Source organism: Eumetopias jubatus, unplaced genomic scaffold, assembly GCF_037043125.1.
Source record: "Eumetopias jubatus isolate StellerSeaLion01/CBP00866 unplaced genomic scaffold, mEumJub1_p1.0 scaffold_4, whole genome shotgun sequence".
NCBI lineage: Eukaryota > Metazoa > Chordata > Mammalia > Carnivora > Otariidae > Eumetopias > Eumetopias jubatus.
This window is the reverse complement of record NW_028274810.1, coordinates 63077683-63099839: the sequence shown is the minus strand read 5'-3', so window position 1 is coordinate 63099839 and position 22157 is coordinate 63077683. Positions and strand designations below refer to the sequence as shown.

The following is a 22157-nucleotide window of genomic DNA, read 5'->3' as shown; positions in this document are numbered from 1 at the left end:
CCCTAAAGCGATGGAGTCTTAAGGGTGGCGAGGAGGAGAGACAGCGGGTCCCCTAGCCTCCAAGTGTCTGGGCCACTCTCCTCTGCCCCAGGCTGCAGCTCCCAATGGGAGGCGGAGGACCTCGGCCCCCGCAGGTGGCCCCACCAGTGTGTGGGCCTCGAGGAGGCCAGGGTCCATGCTTCTTGCTGCCCTGCGCCAGGCACAGTCAGGAATCCTGGGCCCTGCAGCAACAGTGTCGCGGCCTGTGGGGGCAGGACAGGCGCCCAGCGCCCCAAGGGCTGGTGTGTGTCTGCCCTGTGCAGCTTTTCTGTGTGGCCCTCACGTATCTGGGCAGAGGTTTGTGGGGAGGATGCTGCCAGGAGCTTTTGCAACCGTGGGAACAGCATATGTGTGTGTGTGTATTTGGGTGTAGCTGGGCCAGTTTTTGCTTTTGTCCATAGTGGGGTTTGCTCTCTGGGTGCGCTGCTCCCCTCGCGGAGAGCGTGCATGCCTGTTACATGAAGCACTGCCGTCCTCGTGCGTTCCTTGGTTACTGCATTGAACAAAACTGCTGGAGGCTGCTTGGGGCCAGGAGCCCCACTGGATTCTGGGGCCAAAGAGGACCCCACTATGACCCAGAGGAGGGGACAAATGAGCTGAGTGAGGAGCAGCCAAGGGGCTGACAGAGCGCGGGCACGCACCCGGCAAACCCTCAGTGCCCACGCACTCACAGCTCTCTCCTCGCCTTTAAAAAGCCGCAGGGAGCTTCTTAAAAGGAAGTCCTGGGTGGTCTGCTCTTAAATGCGCTCTGAAAAAGTTTTTAGGAGCACGAGAGTGGTATTTGTGGTCTGGATGAAGCATTTCTGGAGGGCAAGGACCCTGTCCCCAGATCCACTGGCTCAGCACGGATTGCGTGAGGGCTGTGGGGTTCCAGCTTTGTCCCCGGCGCTGGGGTACGAACCCGACTTCTTTCCTGGAGTGTCCGTTTCCGTGGGGGAGAAGGACCGAAAATGAAACATTAGAGTACTTAAAAGATACTATGGAGAAAAATAAAGCAGGGAAGGGAATGTTGGGTGCCGGGTCCTCAGGAGAGGCCTCACTGAGAAGGTGGAAGGCATCGCAGGGAACAGTGTCGCAGGAGTGGGAACAGCCAGGGTGAAGATCCTGACGCGGTGGGAGCATGCCTGGAGGGTGCCAGGAGCAGACAGGAGGCCTGTGGGATGGGGAACAGAGTGAAGCAGGGGGACCAGAGAGGGGACAGGACCAAGTCAGGTGGGACCTGAGGACTTTGGATTTTGCCTGAGTGAGCTGGGAGCCCTGCAGGGTTCTGAGTCCAGGGTTGGGGTGGGCTGTGCTCAGGGAATGGGGTGTCTGACCTGGGTGTAGACAGGTTCGTTCTGGCTGCCAGGAAGACTCCAGGGGGCAGAACAGAAGCAGGGAGACCAGCTGCTGATGAGTGGATGTCCACTGGGACCGAGGGGTGGGGAGCTCTGCCCAGGTGGGAGTGTGGAGTATACTGGAACTGGAAGGAGGAGCCTGTAGACCCAGGGGGCTGGATGTGGGTGGGAGGGATGGGTGGTTCCAACGTTTGTGCTTCGCTCCTTGGCGGATGGCGTAGCTGCTGACTGGCATGGGGAGGGCTGGAGGAGGCACAGGGTTGGGGTGAGGAGGATCTTGGTGTTGGCCTGGTGATGGGCATCCCCTGTGTCCTGCGGGCCTGGCTCTTGGGTGCCCATGCCGGACACCTGCTTGCTTTTGTCCCTGGGTCCTGGCAGGTCACCATGACCTTTGAGAAGGGCTGGACGCGGACTGGCTGCGCCCCTCTGCCCCCGGGGCCTCCCACACACGGGGGATCCACACGGTGGGCAGCACTGTTGGTGCAGGAGGCAGGACCAGCGAGGAGGCTGTGGGGGGCCGTCACCATCTGCTGTCAGAGCCAGCCCTCGGGGGAGAAGGCACCCCAGGGGTCCCAGTGACTGCCCAGCCCAGGACTGTACGTGGGAAAGGGGTCAGGGCCTGAGCTGTGGTCCCAGGCCTTGGGGAAGCTTTGTGAGGGCTTCTCCTTCCTCCTTTCTCTGCCCTCCTCAGCCAGGGGACGGGGGACACCTCTACCTTCCCAGAGCTACGGCGCTGGCATGGTGGGGGTGGTAGGGGCTCCGTGCCCAGGAGAACGTGACCGCTCAGCCTGGATCACCCTGTCTCCAGACCTGTGCTGAATGGGAGGCACCCGACATTCCACCACTTACACGCACGGGTCAAGCTGTGCTCAGCTCCTGGGCAGAATGACCCCGAGGGCTCCCCGAAGGAGGCAGTCATCCTCCCGTGTGTGAGCACTTGAGGGCTGGAAGGGGAAGTGAGTGTGAAACAGGGAAATAGCTCCTTACCTCCTGCCCTCTTTGGGGAAGCCCTTTGGGCTCCCTGATCAACGGAGGATCAGTTTTCCATACTGTGGGGTGCAGGCTGGCTAGGCACTGACAGGGGTGATGCTTGCCCAGGTCTGGCCGGTGATTCCAAAGGGCCAAGGTGCTTCTCCACCCACATTCTCACAGGGTTTCAGAGCAGCCCCGGGACAAAGGTAGGGTCTGTTCTACCCATGGGATAGATGAGGACATTGAGGCCAGAATGAACCCATGGTCGGCTGCCAGGAGACCCGGGTTCAAGTCCCCGCTCCTTCTGTGGAGGGACCTGCATCAGTTTGGTGATCTCACGGGCTCTCCCAGCCCTGCTGTTAGGACTCACCTGGAAGACAGCTTTTGTTGACGATACCCCTAGCTCTCGTACCCACTCCTGAGCCACTGGCAACAGTGACAGAGATCCAGCCGGAGGCGGGAGACCGGACCAGGTGCTTGAGGCGCTGGCCTTCGCTTCTTCCCGCAGCCCTCCTCGTGCTCAGGTGCAGGTCTGGCCGGACACCCAGCGTGGCCCGCAGGAGGCATTGCCCAGGGCCGACTTTGCAGTTTGCAGTGGGGGCCGTGGGGCCCGCACCCCATCTCACCCAGCCCTCGCACCCACCCTGCACAGGACACACTGCTGCCTGCCCTTCGGGGAGGAAGAAACTGGGAACCTGAGAGGGGGTGCCTGCCAAGCTTGCAGGGCCAGGGCGGGAGGTGGGGCCCACACATATAACCTGGATTTGGCTCTAGCACCAAGCCTCTTGTTACAGCACAGGTGGGGACCCCCCTTTATAGGTAAACTTCTGAGGCTCAGAGGGGGTGCACAGGCCTGAGGCAGCATGGTGAGCCAGGACGGGGCCCTGGGTGAACGGTGCTGGCAGGTTCTCTCTGATGGGGGTGGGGAGGCTCTCAGGGCTGGAGGGGGAGGGCAACTCTCCTCCCCTCTTTGAGCTCCCTGACCCCCACCCAAGCAAACAAAAATAAGCATTTATCTATTTGGTTTGTAAACAGCCCTCTCTACTGCCTGCTTTCCTAGACTTCTGTTTTGCTTTTGTAACTTGAAAGATAATTGTTCCAGGTTTTGTTAACATTTTTATTATATGGTGACTTTTTAAAATAAAAACAACTTTGTCACAACCCTTGCCTGAGTCTGTCTAGGATGATGCCTTGTTTGTACCAGGCAATTATGTCTGGCTTAGGATACAATCTGTCTTCCCTGAGCCCCTAGGCGGTTAGGCTGCCCCTTTGGTAACTGGTGCCCCTGTGGCATTCTTGACGCTCTCTCCTCCATGTCCACTGCCAAGCTCTGGTTCCCTGTCTTTTTCATTCTCTTCTCCCACGGCACAGAGTCAGTATTTATGGAATAAGGTAAATTATACGACTGCCCAGTGCTTCTGTAATGAGTCAGCCCTATATCCATGATCACTTTTCATGATTGGAAATTATGAACAGTCTCAGGCTAGTTTGCGAAGTGTAATTATCCCATTCAATATGGGACCGCCCAGCCTCTCTGGGGTTGGTGAGTGTAGCTGTCTTAAGCAAGGCCTACCTCTAAGCAGCCCATATCATAAATGATAAGGGAATCTGCCTGCAAAGCAAAAATCCCCCCAAATTGTATTTTCTGACAATTTAGCATCATGGAAAGCATTCAAGAACTGCCCGAAGCTAACAGCCTGAATGCCATGGGCACCTTGGTGGGCTATGCGGTGCTGGACATGCCCTTTCCCCAAGGGGGTGCGGAATCAGGTGTCGGTTCATTGGACAGTCATACCCTGACCGCTCCAGGCTCGAGAGAGGCCAACGCCCTGGGTTTTGCTTGTGTTGGCAGGTGGCCACTGCGAGTGGGACAGGAACTGGTGTGGGCCACAGGAGGAAGGTTGGGGGCAGCAAACATGGAGCCACATGCGCAAACACAGGACATCAGGAGTGAGACTGAGACCTATGGTCTCACAAGAAGCCCAGCTTGCCCAGGGACGTGATTTCTACTGGGATCACTTGGGAGACCTCAGGGCTACGGGGGAGATGTCTGTAGGCCACCAGCCTGAGTCTGGCATCCTTATCCAAGCTCGGCGAACAAATCCTAAAATGGTCAGACTATACAGAGGAAAGAACCGCAAAAGGCTTACAAGAGCCATCACCCCTCATTACTAAAGAGGGGTCTGATTCACCTCATCAGCGCCAAGTTCAGAAAGCAACCCCAGAGCTATCTCACACCGGGCCATGGGCCTGGGGCGCCCCTCCCCACACCGAGCAGAAGAAGGTCGGTCGGACTCCAACTCTACATTTTTGAAAAATTTATTTTATACCCTTAGAAGCTAAGAACTCTGCCACTCATGAACCAAATTTAGGATTAAGATTCTCCCCTAGTTTATCTACTTCCTTTTGAAATTTTATAAACAAGATTTTGTATACAAGAGGTAGCAGAGGAAAATTCCAGTCTGCTTGTTCCAAGCTCAAAAGGTAACTGCACACATCTCAAATGTTAGCAGGGGGGGTGGGGCAAGACAGGGGAAGTCCGAGGACACGATGCTCTGGGTCCTACCATTTCTTCTAGTTGCCAGTGACCGTGTGAGTACTCCAGGAGAAGTCATGGGCAAGATACCCGCTGGGCTGCTCGTTTGTTTTCCTTCCCAGGTGGCTCCAAGGGGCAGGCGTGGCACCCTACGGTTGGCCTCGCGAAGGGAGTGTCTTGAGAACACACAGCATTGAGTTAGTTGTGCAATTCCTACTCGATGTGCAGACCATTTTGAAAGGTTTATAAAAACATCTTCATCCAAAAAATCGGCAGTAAAAATGACAACTCTTCCAAGGTAAGCCTGTCATAATTGTCACTTTGTTGTACATTTAAAAAAAAGTCCTCAGCAGGTTTGTTGTAGACTGCAGCCGCTGGAAATCAAGTGGTTCCTGGCAAAGAGGAAGTGATGGTCATTGCAGCAACAACACAAACAAACTTAACCAGAGCGTATGATATACAACAGTGACGGGTGATCCTGATGGAGCCTTACAGTGAGGACAGCAGGTGCTGGGGGTGGTGGGAGGCGTTGTTTCCATAGGAAATAAGGGACTAGAAGTGGCAATTTCACTCCTGAATTTGGGCTCCTGAGAGTGCAGTTGCCAGTGATGATATCCCAACACAGATCATCACTGGCATTTCAAGGTCATGTCCTACACAATCGTTTTGTGAGGATGGGGGTGGAGAGCAGGCTGTGGTGGGGGGGTTAGGAAAACAGTACGACGTGGGAGTATTTATGAACTCAAAATCAATTTTAAAACATCACATTTGAAATTCCAAGAACAGCAGAACCATGTAAAATTTGCCAACTCCTCTGCCCAATTCGCTGAGGGAGCAGTTCTGCTCTTAAATGTAGCCCCGTCTGCACAGTGTCCTTGACAATGGCCATCGCTAGGCTGTGGGGGCTGTAGACATGCATACAAACTGTGGTCCGGCTGCACAGTCACTTCAACGTTTAGTAGCGAAGGGGCTGGGGGCTGGAGTGCACAGCAGTGAAAGGTGCCTGTCGTATGTCCACACAATGCGAAAGCCACCAAAAAGGCACTTTGGGGCTGGCCACGCCTCTCTGACTTGGCAAATCTAACCAACAGGGGCAACCTGGCACTTCCTAAGCTTCCCTACGTGCACGGGGAGTTGGAAACAAGGAAGAACACGTAACTAAAGGCAAAATGGGGTTGAAAATGTGTGTAGAAACTCAAAATACAAAATGTACAAAATATATGAAATACGTTGGCATATCCCCTTCTCCCCTCTGGAGAAAGGGAAGCTGGTTATTTAATCTGAAATGAGTGGATGGTGGTATACTTGGGAAATACCAACAAAATGGACAGTTGTTCAATTACTTTCTGGTTATTTCTGGGAAAATAAATCTTGTCTCTTTTCAGTGTTCATTAGTCATGTTGAAGAGAAACAGTCTCAAGTTCCTTCTCCGCATTAAAATTACAACTCACAGAGCAGTGCTTCTCAACTCAAATATTTAACTTCATTTACAACCAGTACCAAGGGTTTTAGTAATTATATTTTAAGCAAAAGCAAATGATTGCAGATCACATGATTTAAGACTACAGTTTATTCAATATGTCTCCAAGCATTAAAAAGATGATTTTTTGAAGTCAAACTCAATAAAATTATAATTTAAAGTGCTTTTTATTTTGCTGTTTTCAAAATTTGGGGAAAAATTCCATAACTTCTTTAGTGATTGATGTCAAAGAATGCACCTTGTACTTCTGGGGGACTTTTTTTTTTTTTATTGCTCTTTTCAACCTCAATTATATCAGAAAAATACCTTAAAGAGCATAATAAATTTCCCAATTTTTGATCCTGGTAACATTTCATCAAGATCCAATTTTATGCCCAGGGCTCTCATCCTGACCTGTCTGAAATTTCTATACAAATAGGGAGACATATTAAATACAAAGGTCTGTGTAAACGGAGTTCTTTAACTACTATTTTACAATGAAAAGGAATTTTATCACCTATCTTTACATCATTTTAAATTGGATATTCCTATTCAATGTTACTGCAAGATTAAAAATTTGCCCCCCACATATCTAAAGGCAGCTTGCTTTTTTTTTTTTTTTAAATATAAAAACCAAAGGGATTTCTTTTGTAGCATCATAGGGAAAGCAACGGCTTTACCCTGTTCACTCTTGTATGTTCGTAACAAAAAAAGTCTGCCACCGGCTTTATTTCCTAGGATCTCCACAGAAACGTGAATCCCCGTGCGGACTGTGCCCCAGGATGGCTGATCCGGGGGCAGGAATTCTCCCACTGCCAAACAGCTCCTGAACCTTCTCCAGGGGCCAACAGTGCCTTCTTTAAAAACACACACTCCTCTGGGATCACAGCAGGCCCCCCTAGTCCAAGCTTCGGGCTCTTCTAAAGGGCTCAAGGGTGAGAATCTGATTTCCAAACAGCGCTGAGCACCCGGGAACTGAGCTGACTCCTCACTGCGCGCTCGGTGTGCCTGCTCCTCTAAGGATCCACGTCGTCCAGGTCACTTCTCAACTCGCCTATCATCATGGGGGACTCTGAACCCTTTGAAAAGAGAAGGAAGTTCACTTCATGCATGGTAAAGTTAGAGAAAAGTTTCTCTGCGCCCACTGACTTGTGTTCGGTAAACGAGTGCATTTAACAAGTGAAAGTTTATCAAAGGATAATAAAACAGAAATGTAACACCTTATGTTTGACGATTCCCGATTATGCACAACTCTCATTTCCATGTTCTCCCAGTCACTGAAGGCACCCAGCGACCTGCCTCAGGTCACCAGGCTACTAGGCTACAGTGCTACAGTGCTTGTGAGAACTCAGGGGGAGCACTGTGATGGGGTGAATGTGCGCCGGGCACTGTGCCACTCTGCCGGAGACGGCTCTGGGTCACTCCTGGATTCTGCTTCTGTCACCAGCTGTGTGGCCTTTAGTTTGCACACTAACAAAGTTCTGAATGCCTGCCGTGTGTCCTGGGGCTGATCTAGCTGGCAGTGGGGGTGGGGAAGGAACAAGGAGTCTCTGCAAAGTGACACATAAAGCCCAGTGGGAGATAGACCCGGGGGTGGGGGTGGGGGAGGCCCAAGGTGGAAGGAAAAAAAGGGCATTTGTTAAACTATAAGAAGGCCACTGGTATCCAGAAGTCAGAAAATGAAGGGGGCGGAGGTAGGCAGGGGCCACATCAAGCAGGACTGTGCTGAAGATTCTGGCCTTTACCCTGACAGCAATGGAGAGCCATCGAGGGTTTAAGCAGACGAAGCAGAGGGAAGCAAGAGCAAGGCAGGGAGTTCTCACAAAGCCCCAAGACACTAAGGTGCTTAGGCCAATGTAACAGATGCACGGGAGAGATTTAAATGGTCAACCTGGCAGGACCGGTCAGTGGACTGCAGCGTGTCCGGGGCACAGGGTGCTGTTTGTGATAAGGACACGGAGGGAGGCCAGCTCCGGTGGGGGCGGGAGGAGGCATGGGGCATGGCGGGTGTGAGGTGTCTCTGAGGAAGAGAGCTGTCCTGTGTGGCACCTGCAAGAATCAAGGTGGTGGAGATGGAGAAAGAACAGCTGGAGGGGTTGGAGGAAAGCTGGGAGAGGAGGGTGCCATGGAAGCCCCGGGAGAGAGTGTTTCCAGAAGGGAGGAGTGGCCACCAGGGTCAGATGCTGTGCAGCGCTCCACCACGATGAGGCCTGAGAAGTGTAGGCTACTTGTCACCCGACCGCTGAGCCAGCCACAGGGCGGGGAGCCAGCCTGGAAGAGGTCGAAGGAAGAGGGAGAGAGAAGAAACTGCAAGTCTGGACCATTCTTTGGAGAAGTCTGGCTGTGGAGAAGGGGAAAGAAGGCAGGGGATAAAAGGGAAGAAGAATTTCTTTAAAAGGATAAGGGAGAGCGGAGTGTGTCGAAACACTGCGGGAAGGGATGTGTGGAGAGGGAGTGGTCGGGGGGTGTGCACACGTGTGCACACACACTGGCACGGGCTGAGTCTGGCGGCTGCAGGAGCTTCTGTCCGACAGCCATTATGTTCTCTGCAAATAAAGTAGGCGAGGAGGTAAGCTGCTGAGCACCATCCCGGGTTAAACTGCATCACATTGCTGAGCTTCCACGTCCCTTCTGGAAAGTCGGGGTTAACAGGGACCTCACAGGGTGGTTATGAGGATCTGAAAGGTTAAAACAAATAGCACAGACAACATCAACAAGATTCATTTAACCAGGCCTCTGTGCCAAGCACTGTGGTGGAACTCCAGAGACCACCCTCTCGGCACACACCATTACCGGTAACGCCTGCTTCACCAGTGAGCGTTCCATACATATACTTCATTCCTTTGCCCACTAGACTGAGCAGTACTGAAAATGTTCATTTTATTTTTTTTTTAATAAGCTTAAAGGTATTGACTCCCCTGACAAGTGGCTTATTTCAATGGCCCTTCAAGAGTCTGTTTCCAGGAAGGCTGGAGAGACAAAGGTGGAGGGGGTGATTTGTGGCAACCCGGCAGAATGAAGAGAACCCGCTGGGAGGAACGCCGCTGCGGCCTGGCTTTATCAGGCTCAGCGCCGAGGCGGCAGTGCTGCGCACCGGAGCCTGAGGCCAGAGCCTCGTGGCAACTTTACTCGGCAACACTGTTCCACTCTGGAAGCACACTGCTGGTGAGCCCTGGACAGGGAGCACTAGAGGGCGAGGCTGGTGTCTCCTTTTTTTCTTGATTACGGAAATTCTTTTTGGAAAACTTGAGAGCAGGTGGTGCCCTTTCCCATGAGGACGTGGGCCACTGCTATACCTGCTGTAAATGCCTCTCTCCGTTCTCATTGGCGGGACTGCTCTCCGACCCGTTACTGCTTCCCGATTGCTCTTTCTCATTCAGCAAAGCTGTGGCATAGGCTAACGTGTCCTATGAAGAGATTGAAACACAAGAGGAAAAGTCAGGGGGTGTGCGGTGGCAGCAGTGCCACCAAAGAAGACAACCCTTCACCTGATTGCTGGAGGCAGCGGGAGCCTCCAGGTGGTGCCCGCCCAGCAGCCACCAGCGCGCCCCTCAACCTCTGTGACCCACACTACTTTTCTTCTGGCACATAATTTGCCAACTGCCCAACAACATGCTGTCTTCACAGAAATTCGCCTCTTCTGCCCCTTCTCATTTTTTTTTTTATTTTTTATTTTATTTATTTTTTTTAAGATTTTATTTATTTATTTGAGAGAGAGAGAGAGAATGAGAGATAGAGAGCACGAGAGGGAAGAGGGTCAGAGAGAGAAGCAGACTCCCCGCTGAGCAAGGAGCCCGATGTGGGACTCGATCCTGGGACTCCAGGATCATGACCTGAGCCGAAGGCAGTTGCTTAACCAACTGAGCCACCCAGGCGCCCTCATTTTTTTTTTTTAAAGATTTTATTTATTTGACGAGAGAGAGAGCACAAGCAGGGGGAGCGGCAGGCAGAGGGAGAAGCAGGCCTCCCGCGGAGCAGGGAGCCCGATGCGGGGCTCGATCGCAGCACCCCTGGGATCATGACCTAAGCTGAAGGCAGACACTTAACTGACTGAGCCACCCAGGCGCCCCAGCCCCCTCTCATTTTTAACCTACACCTCTTGTCTCGGAGGCTGTGGCTTCTGAGAAACACACTGAAAATCCTACCTATGGGATTTGAAGCCATGCAAAACCAAAAGAGAAGCCTCACCTGAGCTGAAATTGTTCGCTGAAAGGTTTTTCCAGTTGATGTTTCATTAGAGACATTACTCTGTGGTGTCCAATAATGTTCTGACATCTGAGACGGAAGGTCAAAAACGCCATCAGACACGACAAACAAGCCCACGTGAGTATCTGGACATAAAAAGCATCTAACACGGCACACAGATGGACCCAGATCTATCACACCGGGAGGATTTTACGTCCACTCTCGAGTTCAGTGAACCACCAGGTCTCAGACATTCACCCCTGCTCTCTCACCTATGAAGTTCAGACACTGTATCGACACATGAACTTCATGCGTAGAGATAGGTATCAACTGTACTGAAAAAAGTTGGAAGTCTGAAAATAACTCTGAGGCCAGTCTCCAAATGAAGAGATTTTCCCTGACGAGATGTGCTGTTACTGATTCCTGTGTGACCGCCAGCAAAGCTGGAGCTGCAGTTAGTTACCTTCTTCTGTAGCCACTGCACCGCCCAGCTCCAGTGGTGGGAGTTCTCCTTGAAGTAGTCCTTAGCAGCAGGGCACCTGGGGGGGGGGGTTGTATGAGCCAAATGCGTTCCTTGCAAATATACTTGTTTCATCTACACTACCTTTTGATTTCGATACACAGATGCAACTTTCACTAAAGTTCAGTTGTATTTCTATTGTTTTTACTTGTTTTGGTTTGGATACACTCCCATGTGTAAACTTCGAGAAGCAGAAAAAGGTAAATATGTAGTGAAAAGTCTCTTATCTAGAACGACCTCATCCACTCAGTTCTATCACAGTTCAAAGACGGAAACTAAAAAATAAAACAAACAAAAGAACCCCCACAACACATCATCTATTTAATAAGAGAAATGATTCTTAAAAGAATCAAACTGGTCTTTAAATTTTTGTGATTTGAATAAGAATATTAGTGGAAAGACAATTTTAAAGTGTGGTCCTGGAGCCCTCTCTCTGCATTTTTCCTTGCCCACTTGGAAAGCTGTCCTTCACATTCAAAGACAGTATTGATGGCGACACTGTGTATAGAATGGAGGGATGGAGGACACGCATCAGACATACCATGCGGCCCCATCACGATTTGGAAATGCCACTCAGGCAAGTACTTATGCTGTCACGCTGCCAACATCAAGCCTAGTTAACGCACCCACGATTGTGGCAGGATGGTCTCCATCTGTGTCCACAATGCTATGTCATCTGGAAAAGGCACGTTCACGCATTACTTCGACCAGGCTCTCAGTTCATCTGCTGAGGACACTCACATGCAGCAGCTGAGGCTCAACAGATTTCTTACTCTTATTTTGCACAAACCCAAGGATGGCAATTCCCATGCTTAAGAGTCAGTAAAAATCTGGAGCAAAATCAGTGACGCTTATAAGGAAGGCTGGGTGCGGACTCAGTGGCAGCCACGCACTGCTGGCCCACATACTACCCAGTGGAGTTTGAGGCAGCAAGCCACTAAGGCCCCTTCTAACACTAAGAACCTTTGCTTTCCATGTGGCTGTCGACTAATAAATGGACCAAGACAACGTGGTACAGCCGTACAAGGGGGTGGTATTCAGCCTTAAAAAAGTAAGCAAGTTCCGGCACAGGCTAGAACACGGATAAACCCGAGTGCCTCAGGCTAAGTGAAATGAGCCAGGCACAGAAGCACAAGTCCTGCACGATTACCCTTAGGGGAGGCACCTGGAATCGTCAAATTCATAGAAAGCAGAAGGGTGGTTGCTGGGGGGAAGCAGGGGTGGGAGTGCAGGGTTAGTGTTGGGTGGGGACAGAGCTTCAGTCTGGGAAGATGAAGACGTTCCGGAGATGATGGTGTGACGGCTGCCCAATAAAGTGAAGGAACTTATTAATGCCACCGATGGGGATGCCTAAAGAGGGTTAAGACGACAGACGTGATGTTGCGTGTAGTGTGCCGCCGTTAGATAAAGAGCGAGCCTCTGCCTTGAAGGCCGTGAGCCTGTGCTGCAGCCCTCGTTCCAACTACAGGCACGGCCCTCACACCGCCCGTGACATGGGGCTGGCAGTCTGGCCTCACAGAGCTGGTGCACACATTAAATGAGAGAGCACAGTGCCTGGGGTCACGAGTCTAAGGAGCTATGACATGTTCTGTCTCTTGAGAGACTGTTTTGAAAGCGGGGACCTAGAACCTGACGGACTTGGTAGTGAAGCTACATTACTGAAAGCTATCTCAAACCAAAGTTCATGAACTCTTGCTGGGAAGGTACCCGAATCTGCTTTGATTCCTGCGTTTCCTGCACAAGGCCTGCTGATTTAGCCTTTTTCTTGGATTCCATAAAATCTGCGGCTCCTCTGACACCCCCCTTCACATCTCTCCGAGATCACGTGACTGGGTTTCCAAACCATCCAAGCAAGCATGCCCTGAGTCAGACTCTAGGAACTAAACCAAGGGAGACTGGTTTCCCGGTCCTATCTGACTTGTAACTGAAGACACCAGTTCCTCCCTGCATTCTGAGTCGATACTTACTTTTGAGCAAGAGTTACGAGAAATTTGACGCACTGGTAGCAGCGACTGCTGTCCACATGGTTGCTGTGGTGCATCAGGGCTGAGTGAAGAGAAGAGGGAGTTGTGAGAGGAAAGCATGACACGGAAAGTGGGTCCCAGGAATGCCGCCTTCTTCCCCTGAGCACTCACAACCAACTGGTTTGAGTAGCAGAGAGGGCACTTAACACAAAGCATGGCAGTGTGGCTCAATAGGATCCCCCAAATTGTAATGGGCAGAGACACTGCTTCCAATGGTATTCCAGGAACATATGTGGCAGTGGGAGTTTGATTTTTGGAAGAACTGAAAAGAAGCTCAAACCTCCACAGCTGATTATTCACTCAGACCTCTAAACTTTTCCATGCTCCTGACAGAAGAGCGGTTACAACACTTTCAGTTTGATAAATGGAAATTTATGTTATGCGTTAGGTTCAACAAATGCTTACTCTCTGTGCTTTGTGGATATAAAAAGAAATAATCCTTGGTGTGGACTCTTGAGGAGCGTATGGTCTGGAAGTTCCGGCGAAGCTGGGCGCCACTTGGTGGCCTGCAATGTTGCAGCTACACAACTTTTTAGCTCACATTACTTTGCTGCAATAAGAAGAGGTCTTCAATCTCTTGCCACAGAGCAAAATCTAAAATGACTCAGATTAACTGGAAATACTGGTGGGGTGGTGGGTGTTGGAGAGGACAATTTCTAACCACACTTTTTCTAAGAAACAGCTCATTAAAGGCACTTTAGCCTTCTGAAAAAGAAAACTGCAAAAAGCTTTTATGAGTAGATAAGAGAAATTTGGATGCATTAATACCATAGGTAAAAAAATAAAACCAATCCCATTTCATGAGCTTGACAACATCCTGAGCCTGAGGTTTTAGTTTTTCCCTCCCTAATGGCTGCAAAGGGGATTGAAAGATTTCTGGCATCAGAAAGTAGCCTTTAGCTTGTTGAAAAAAGTCACGGCACCCCTAACTCTTAGCTGACCCAGTAACAGGACCCCGAGCTGCACTTTGCTGACTCAAGGGGGAGAGAGTCCAGCTGGTAAGATCCTCTGGTGTCACATCTCCTGACCGGAACGCGGGAGCCCACGGCCCCAACAGGCCTCTCCCGGAGCCCTCGCTGACCTGCGCCGGGGCCGAGTGCCGGGGCAGACCAGTCGGGGAGGAGGCCAGCCAGAACAACAGGCTGTCTGTGCGTCTGCTACAGACATTTCTCAGGAAGGTCAGGCTACTTGCCTAATAATCCATTTTCTGTCTCAAATACAAATTTGACTCGCTCCACTTGTATGGGATCTTCAATGACCTGTGACAGAAGGAGACAAAGACTGGTAAATGAACGAAGGAACTTGTATGAGACCATGTGGTGTGTTTTAAAAATGATTCTGTTCGGGGCGCCTGGGTGGTTCAGTCGTTAAACGTCTGCCTTCGGCTCAGGTCATGATCCCGGGGTCCTGGGATTGAGCCCCGCATCGGGCTCCCAGCTCTGCAGGAAGCTTGCTTCTCCCTCTCCCACTCCCCCTGCTGTGTTCCCTCTCTCGCTGTGTCTCTCTCTGTCAAATAAATAAAATCTTAAAAAAAAAAAAAAGATTCTGTTCAAGAGATTAATTTAGTTCCTAACTTAACAAAACCCAATATACACGAACAACAACATGTCACTGGCTTGTATCTCAACAGTATCTTAAATATTATTTTATTATTTTATTTTAAGTACAATCTACTCCCTGATGTGGGGCTCGAACTCATGACCCCAAGATCAAGAGTCACATGTTCTACTGACTGAGCCAGCTTGGCGCTCCTTAAATTTTAAACTAAAGATGAAAAATTATTAAGTAATAGTTGAAGACGCATTCATTTCTTATCTCTGTGTTCTTACTTGCTACCTCTATAGTTCTCCATAGGAAGCTACTGTAGGCTACAAGGTTGTATATTTCATGATCCCAAGGATAAGAGGTTTAGGGTCTAAATTGTTTACCAAGACCATGTTGGAGTTTTGCTCCGATACAGGCTCTAGCTGCTGCCAGGAGGTTTATGCCACGCCCCACAGGGCTGAAACTGTCCTGCTCATGGCTGGACTTCTACTGCCTGGCACTGACCTGTGTGCAGGGCAGTAACGTCAGTGGTTTGCTGCTGAGCAAACAATACACACTCCGACTCCTGAGGAGCAACGATCTTTTGTATTTTATAAAAGTATTAGGACCAAAAAGGAGGTAAAGGACCAGAGATAGGCTTTTTACAAATGCCATCCATGATGTTTGTCCTTGTTCAGAAGGGTTTATTAAATGCTCACTCTGTGCCCAGGCCTATGTTAAGTCTTAGGGACCTAAAGGGAACCTGGTCTCTCCGTCTGCTTAGTGAGCCTGGGGCTGGGTGCTCATTGGCTCACACCCAGTCACCAAAGTCTACGGTTTCTCTTTCCCAAACACATGGAGACCACACCTATGTGGTCTTCCAATTCCAACCTGGCTTCCTTCTTCAGTCAGTCCTTCAAAACAAGTGCCAGCGGAACCTTTCTAACCTAAATCAAGTCACGTCACTGTCCTGTTAAGGCCTCCCCATAGTGCCCATCAGTGACGGCAGAGGTTGCAACTGAAACATCTACAGAGGCCAGGATGACAAGAAACGGACAAAGTGGGCTAGGTACAATGATATGGGGCAGCGAGGACAGAGGGCGACTGGGTAGCACGTGCCTCATCAGAGGGGGCGAGCTGACTGCTCTAGGGGATGGGGGCAGGTGCGAAACGGGGCCGATTCATCACACTACCTGGTTTCTCAGGATAGGCCAGAAGCCAGAAATCATAAAACAGAACAACTCTGGGTCAAATATAATAGGCATAGAGGCAGAACCTGCCCACCTGTGTGCAACCAGGGGCCTAACGGGAAAAAGCCCACGTGCTCTGGGTAACTGGCAGCCTTTCATGATCTGGTCTGGGCTTTTCTCCCCAAGCCCTCCTCAGTTCCCTCTTCTGGCCATGCCACTTACGTACTTACAGTCCCTGCACACAAGCTCTGGGGCCAGCTGCCTGGCTCAAATCCTGGCTCTGTCACTTTAATTCGAGGGTGGCCTTGGGCATATCCCTCTTCACTCAGCATGTCCACTGCTTACAACTGAACTTTCCCCTGCTTTTCATACTTCTGAAACTGGGGCACATCCTACAGTCAATTACATTCCAGTTTTGTGGCTTGTAAGCAGTATTTTTAGTAGCCCACATAGAAAGCCAATGGTGTCTTAGATTCGAATGAACTGTAGAGCCAGCAATTTACCTCTGATGGTTATCATGAGGTTTAAAGGGGACGATGTCTGTGCATAGCACGGTCCCCCACGCAAGGTGAGGCTGTCCACGCTCCCTGGCTCTCTGCACTGTCCCTCCTGGACTTGTCCAGCTCCCTCCCTGGTCTCCTACCACTCACCTCTCAGCCAGTAATGACAAAAACCTGACTGGCCTAAAGAAGACTCATAAGTGCAGACCAAGTGAGTGCAAAACGACACAAAGGCACACACTTTTCTGTTTACAAACACGTGCTGACTAGTAAACTTAATCAACAACACAAGAGGATCAGAACATCTTTCACTTACCAGTATCTCATGAAGCAGTTGGAATGTATTCTTTAACTCATGGGGTGGAGCTGTTTCTAGTTGGTTCTGTAATATTTTTTAAAAGCATAAAGATTCTGGTGAGTCTTCAGTGGAAAGCCCGTCAGAGTGGCCAGCAACGGGGCTGGCCTCAAGTTCTACTTCTAGCACTATCACTTGCCCCTGCTGGGCCTCAGCTTGCCCGAATGCTAAACCTGGAGCTAATGCAGTCTCCATGGACTGCAGCACTGCCACGCTGTCCCACTTGACTATGACATTAGGAAGGAGAGAGGAAGAAAGAAAAGAAAGGAAAGAATTTTAAGTGAACAGGCCCAAATTTCTGTTTCTGTTTCCTTCATACATATCCTGTTCTGTTTTCCAGGATATGTGCTCTGGGGTAAGTACGCTATGAGGGACGTATGTTAAGAAAAGTCAGCTTATGACACAGAAAACTCTGCCAAGAGTTCCTTTCTGCTAAAGAAGGCGTGAGGGTTCCTAAGAGTCACACTTCTGTGCACCTGCAGCCTCGTGCGTGTGTACTGCGGGAGAGGACGCGACGTTACAATACCGCCCTTCTGAGGCGCTAGGGCCACCGCATCTTTACCCTCTGTGAGGTCAAGTCATACCTCCCTCCACTTTATAGACGAGGAAATCGCCTGAGGTCATATAATGAGTGAAGGGTAAGAAGAAAAACTCAATCACCTCTGATACGGGGCTGCACGGAAAGAGGCTGAAGGCAAACACATTTTCCTAAGAAATGTGTTTCCTGCCTAAGGCGGCAAACACGATTTCCTAAACACACAGTCCCCTGATCAGCTGCTGCCTGTTCGTGCTACCTGTGTCACTATTACAAATCCCGGGGCAGGCACGAAGCGTGGCAGAGATCCCGTGGGCAGGGACGACTATAAACAGTGTACATTCACAGACAGAGGCCTGCAAGGACACATATCCAGGTGACAGTACTGATCCCTGGGGAAGGGCGGACAGGGGACAAGGTTGGTTGGTGGCGGCTCAAGTGGACTTTGGCCTTATTTGTAGGTTTTAATTTTTCACAAAAAAAATGCAGACAGGTATTATCCATGTAATTCAAAATTAAAGATGAAAAATTAAAAAAACCAAAAACCTAATAAAAATATGTGCAGTTTTTCTGGTAATCCCCAGAAAGGCAGTGAACAACATGGTTCAGAGCACAGCTCTGGAGCCAGACTGCCAATGCTCAAATTCCCACTCTGCCACTTACTAGTTGTGTGACACGGGGCGAGAGTCACTTACTCTGTGCCTCAGTTTCCTCAACTGTAAAATGGTGATGATAACAGGACCGAAATTGGAAAACCGTTTTACATGATAATGGTCACCACAGCATATCATTAACTATGAAATATGTTCTAAATAGTTAAATATTGAGCCCAGTACAAACATGCCTCACTAGGAAGGGAATGGCTAAGTAAATTATGGTACACAAGAAGATGACATATCCTCAGAGATAACTTAATGATACGGGGAAATACTTCTAATGTCAAGTGAAAAAAAAGACAAAGAATCACAAAGACAGTAGAATTCCAACGCAGAGAAAATAAAGGGAGACCTGGGAGAATGCTCATGGTGGTTATCAGTGAATGGTGAGACTCTGAGTTCTTTCTATTCTCTATTTTTTTTAAAATGAGCCTGTACTATTTTTATGATTTTAGGGAAAGCAACCGAGGTTATTAAAAGAAGCCTATTGCCTGGAGGCGGAGGAATACTTCCTGGAGTCTCCGTGGCAGGCTCTCAGCTCTTGCCAGGCCTCACTGAGGCCCTACCTTAATGAAATGCAGCACGGTGAAGGAGAGATGCTCATTACAGAAACAGCAGTACACCACCATCTCGATGAGCGCCAGGAGCGAGCCCGTCAGCTCTCGCAAGGCAAACATTACCTAGTGCGGGAGCATAAAAGGAGTCAAGTTTTCTTAGGTCACAGTTAACTGTCGATCTGTTGTTTCTGATTTTAACGGAAATGTACTCAGACTTAAGATCTTCAACATCCCCTCAAAATAGGCTTTCTTTAAAACTGCTACGGGACTAAGTCTGTCTGAACAAAATCTGCAAATGTGCACTTTTTCCTGGGAGTCACTTTCATCAGATTTTCAAAGGGAAATGTGCCAAATGTATGCTCCCAGCAATAAATTAAAAGAATCACGGACAGATCCCCAAAGTAAACAATGTTAAGCTAAAAAAACTTTAAAAAAAAAAAAAAAAGAGATACATAGCACAGCACTATTGACATGATTAAAAAACCAGCGTGACACACGGCTCATGGGTTTATACATGTAAATCAAGTTTTGGAAGAAGAACTGGAGGATTAAGTTCTCAAGAGGAGGTAGCTCTGGGCAGAAGGGGAAGGGGCCCAGGCTGCAGATGGGCCGCACAGTGTGTGGTGCAACGGACGGCCGTGAGCAGCCCACTCCCACACTCCTGCGGTTTATAAAGTACGTGTGCTCCAGAGTTGTGGTATTCCAGGACCAGAGACACACACAAAAGATGGGGAACAAGATCCTCTGAGAGTAAACTGAGTATCTGTGATTGCTGAAGAGTCGTTCACCTCCTCCTGAGACCTGGAGGGGAAATTAGCTGGGCTGGACCCGGAGGTCCGATCCCTGGTTGCAGAGAGGACTAATAAAAATTCTCTTCAGCTGCTCATTTCTTTCTGACATATACCCAGGAAGAAATATTAATTTGAAAGAACCATTTCTCTTAACATCACAGTGACACATGGAATATTACAAAAGGCATTTTTCCTCAAGTAGACAATGACAAGAAAAAAAAAGGCTCCAGAAGACCAAGTACATACCTCTAACAGGTAAGGCTTTCCTTCAGACAGGAACAACAAGGCCTCTACTTCCTCGTGGAGGGGCAGCAGGGGGCTGGAGGGGGCGACACTAATGGGTGGCCGTTGTTTAAACATACCAGGAGCTTTAGGAGACCAAAGAAACCAAGCCTGTCTCAGTTGATGTTATTTCATGAGAGAGACACCTACAAGGTGAAGCGGTTCTCTAGAGATTCACACATGAGATGGCTCGGTACTTAGAGCCTGTTCCCTTACGGCCTAGTGGGGAAGCCGGGCACGCAGACAGGAGAAAACATGGACCTACTTCTCGCAGTGTGTGCCTAAGTTGTCGGGGTGACTATTTAGATCTCCCAAGACAATCTTTCACAGAAGTAAAAATATAAATAGTGTATGACAGAAAATGGCCAAATGCCTCTGAGGAGACACCAGACAAGACACTTGTTGCTCCAACAACTGCCCTCAAATACTGGCCATCACCACCTATGCTAAGCAGAACTGACCCACAGGGAGGGGGTGAGTCACCCCACGTACTAGAAAACAAGCACCTGCACTCTTTCTTTTACAAACCTGTCTGCACTCCCAAGTTAGGTAGACAGCCTTGTCTTTTCAAGTGTATGAGTCAGAGTGAAGGAAGCATACTGCCTCATAGCCACTGAGCGCTCCCCAGAGCACAGCGACGCTCTGTGATTTCTAGCAGATCTTCCTGGTCACACCACATGAACGCCTGCCACAGCTGCTGGTGGTCAGAGGCATGCCTCACAACCTGCGCCCTATGCTGCTTCCCAGCTGAGGCCTGTGCAGGCTACGAGCCTGGCCATGCTCTGGCTTCCCCGTCTGTGGAAGGGGACCATGCCTCACAGGCTTGCGGAGAGGATTAAACACATAGCCCAGAGCTCCATGGAGACACAGCACACAGAAAACCCTGGATACTTTTCAGCTGCTTTGTTGTGTTATTATTATTATTGCTGTTGGTGCTGTCCTGACAAGGCCTAGAAGCAGTATAAAAACGTGCTACGCACACAGATTAGAACACTGGATAAGCATGGAGGCAACATTTAAATCAGCTGCACAAAATGAGGATTGAGCTACTGACTTTGGGGGACAGAACAGGAAAGGTACCAAATACATCTTACATTCAAACACATTTCAACGACATAAGCTACATCTGAATCCTCTTTAGCTCTACAAAGTACTTTAACATTTTCTCTGATTAGTTCTCATTACACTGGGGAGTTATGTTTTTAACATTTCCATTTTGTACTGAGGACCAGAAAGGTCAGGTGGCTTGGTCAAATTCACAATGCTAGGAAACTCCAACCCACACTTGGCTATTTTCCCCACTAGATTAGCCGTGCCAACTATGGTGATGAATGAACTCTGAATTAGCCTCTAATCCCAGAGTGTTTTTTTAATACTTGTATACCCCATCCCACCAAATAAATGATTTGACTTTCTCTTGTGATGAACTAATAAAATAGAGTGAAATTTAACATGCATTAAAACAAAAAATTTTAAAGTGTTCCTCAAATATCAAATAGCCAAATGGGAAGTAATATTCATTTAAATGTTAACATTATTAGTCTCCATGCATTGCATTATCGACAAATTCATTTTCTCATTCTTCTGCTGGATTAAAGATATGTGAAAGCTCACCAACGTTCCTTTGGGACGAGACATCTGAATGCAAAACCAGTAATGCCACTGTATTATGAAGATTCCCAAATTCTCGTGCTTGTGCTGAACTCCACCGACGTATCTGTCGACAGAGAAGATAGACTGGATGTTAGAGTTTTGGTTAGAAACGATATGAAAAGGAAGGGAAAGGATGGGCTGGCTCATGCTATTTTGAGCCATGATTCTTCTCAACGTTTGATAGTAGAAGAGATCAAAGTAGAAGGAAGTCATGGGTTTTAAGCTAGCTGAAGAGTGTTTTTTTCCTACAGACACATTAACTTGTGTTCTAAAATCATTCCATTTCTCTATTCAAGTTAGGTACTGAACGCTTCTGATGTGCTGGGTAACTTTCCTGTACCCCAGTACGATGGGAAAAACCCGGGAGGCTGGGGAGCTGGTGGCCGGGCCCTCCTGTGCTATTCACCGTGCTAGGTGGATGTGGGCAAGCTTTTTACCGTAACTGCACCTAACCTCTCCATGCGATGTTAGAGAGGACCTACCTGCCCACTTCGTGGTTGTGAGGATCCAACGAAACACGAAAAGTGAAAATGTTTTCCACATTATGTGTGCTCCATAAAGGTAAAACAATATGGATTATGTAACACTATTAATTACATTAAATCTTATTTAAATTACAGTCAACGTCAATCAACTGCCAGTGTCACTGGAGTCCCAGAAAGGAAAGAGTGTGCAGTGAACAAAGACACTGTGAATTTCAACACCCTACCTACACACAGAGCGTGCTGTGTTGGCAGTACTTGGGAGTGCTGGGGAGAGCAACAGGCGGAACGACAGGAGGCTGAGGGGAGCCCCTCAGAAAGGAACACGTGCCGTGTACACCATGTGTTATGGAGGGGGGAAGGCGGAGGTGGGTCTGAGTCCCTGCTCCACGATGCCTTAGCTCTGTGACCTTACACGAGTCACTTCTCTGAGCTCTGAGGCTTGCTTGAGAATGGGGAGGAAAATGCTCATCTTACTCAACTACAGCAGGCATGGCGCGTAAAGTAACCAGCGTGCCTGGGGCATGAGAGGTGCTGCGTAAGCAGCGCTTACCATCAGT

At 49.2% G+C, this 22157-nt stretch overlaps 1 protein-coding gene across 3 annotated transcripts in view; it reads right to left on the bottom strand.

The window, feature by feature from the left end:
• Positions 1 to 4651: 4651 nt before the first annotated feature.
• USP24 (ubiquitin specific peptidase 24) overlaps positions 4652 to 22157 on the bottom strand; it is a 137030-nt gene continuing 119524 nt past the window's right edge. For all 3 annotated transcript variants that reach the window (XM_088022401.1, XM_028106893.2, XM_028106894.2), the window contains 10 exons: positions 21077 to 21179; positions 19427 to 19548; positions 18399 to 18512; positions 16603 to 16668; positions 14265 to 14331; positions 13016 to 13094; positions 10992 to 11067; positions 10532 to 10618; positions 9640 to 9750; positions 4652 to 7422 (listed from right to left, as the gene is read on the bottom strand). In XM_088022401.1, coding sequence (XP_087878527.1) covers positions 7360 to 7422; positions 9640 to 9750; positions 10532 to 10618; positions 10992 to 11067; positions 13016 to 13094; positions 14265 to 14331; positions 16603 to 16668; positions 18399 to 18512; positions 19427 to 19548; positions 21077 to 21179 — 888 coding nt within the window. In that variant the 3' untranslated portion in view covers positions 4652 to 7359. The remainder of the gene's footprint in view (positions 7423 to 9639; positions 9751 to 10531; positions 10619 to 10991; positions 11068 to 13015; positions 13095 to 14264; positions 14332 to 16602; positions 16669 to 18398; positions 18513 to 19426; positions 19549 to 21076; positions 21180 to 22157) is intronic.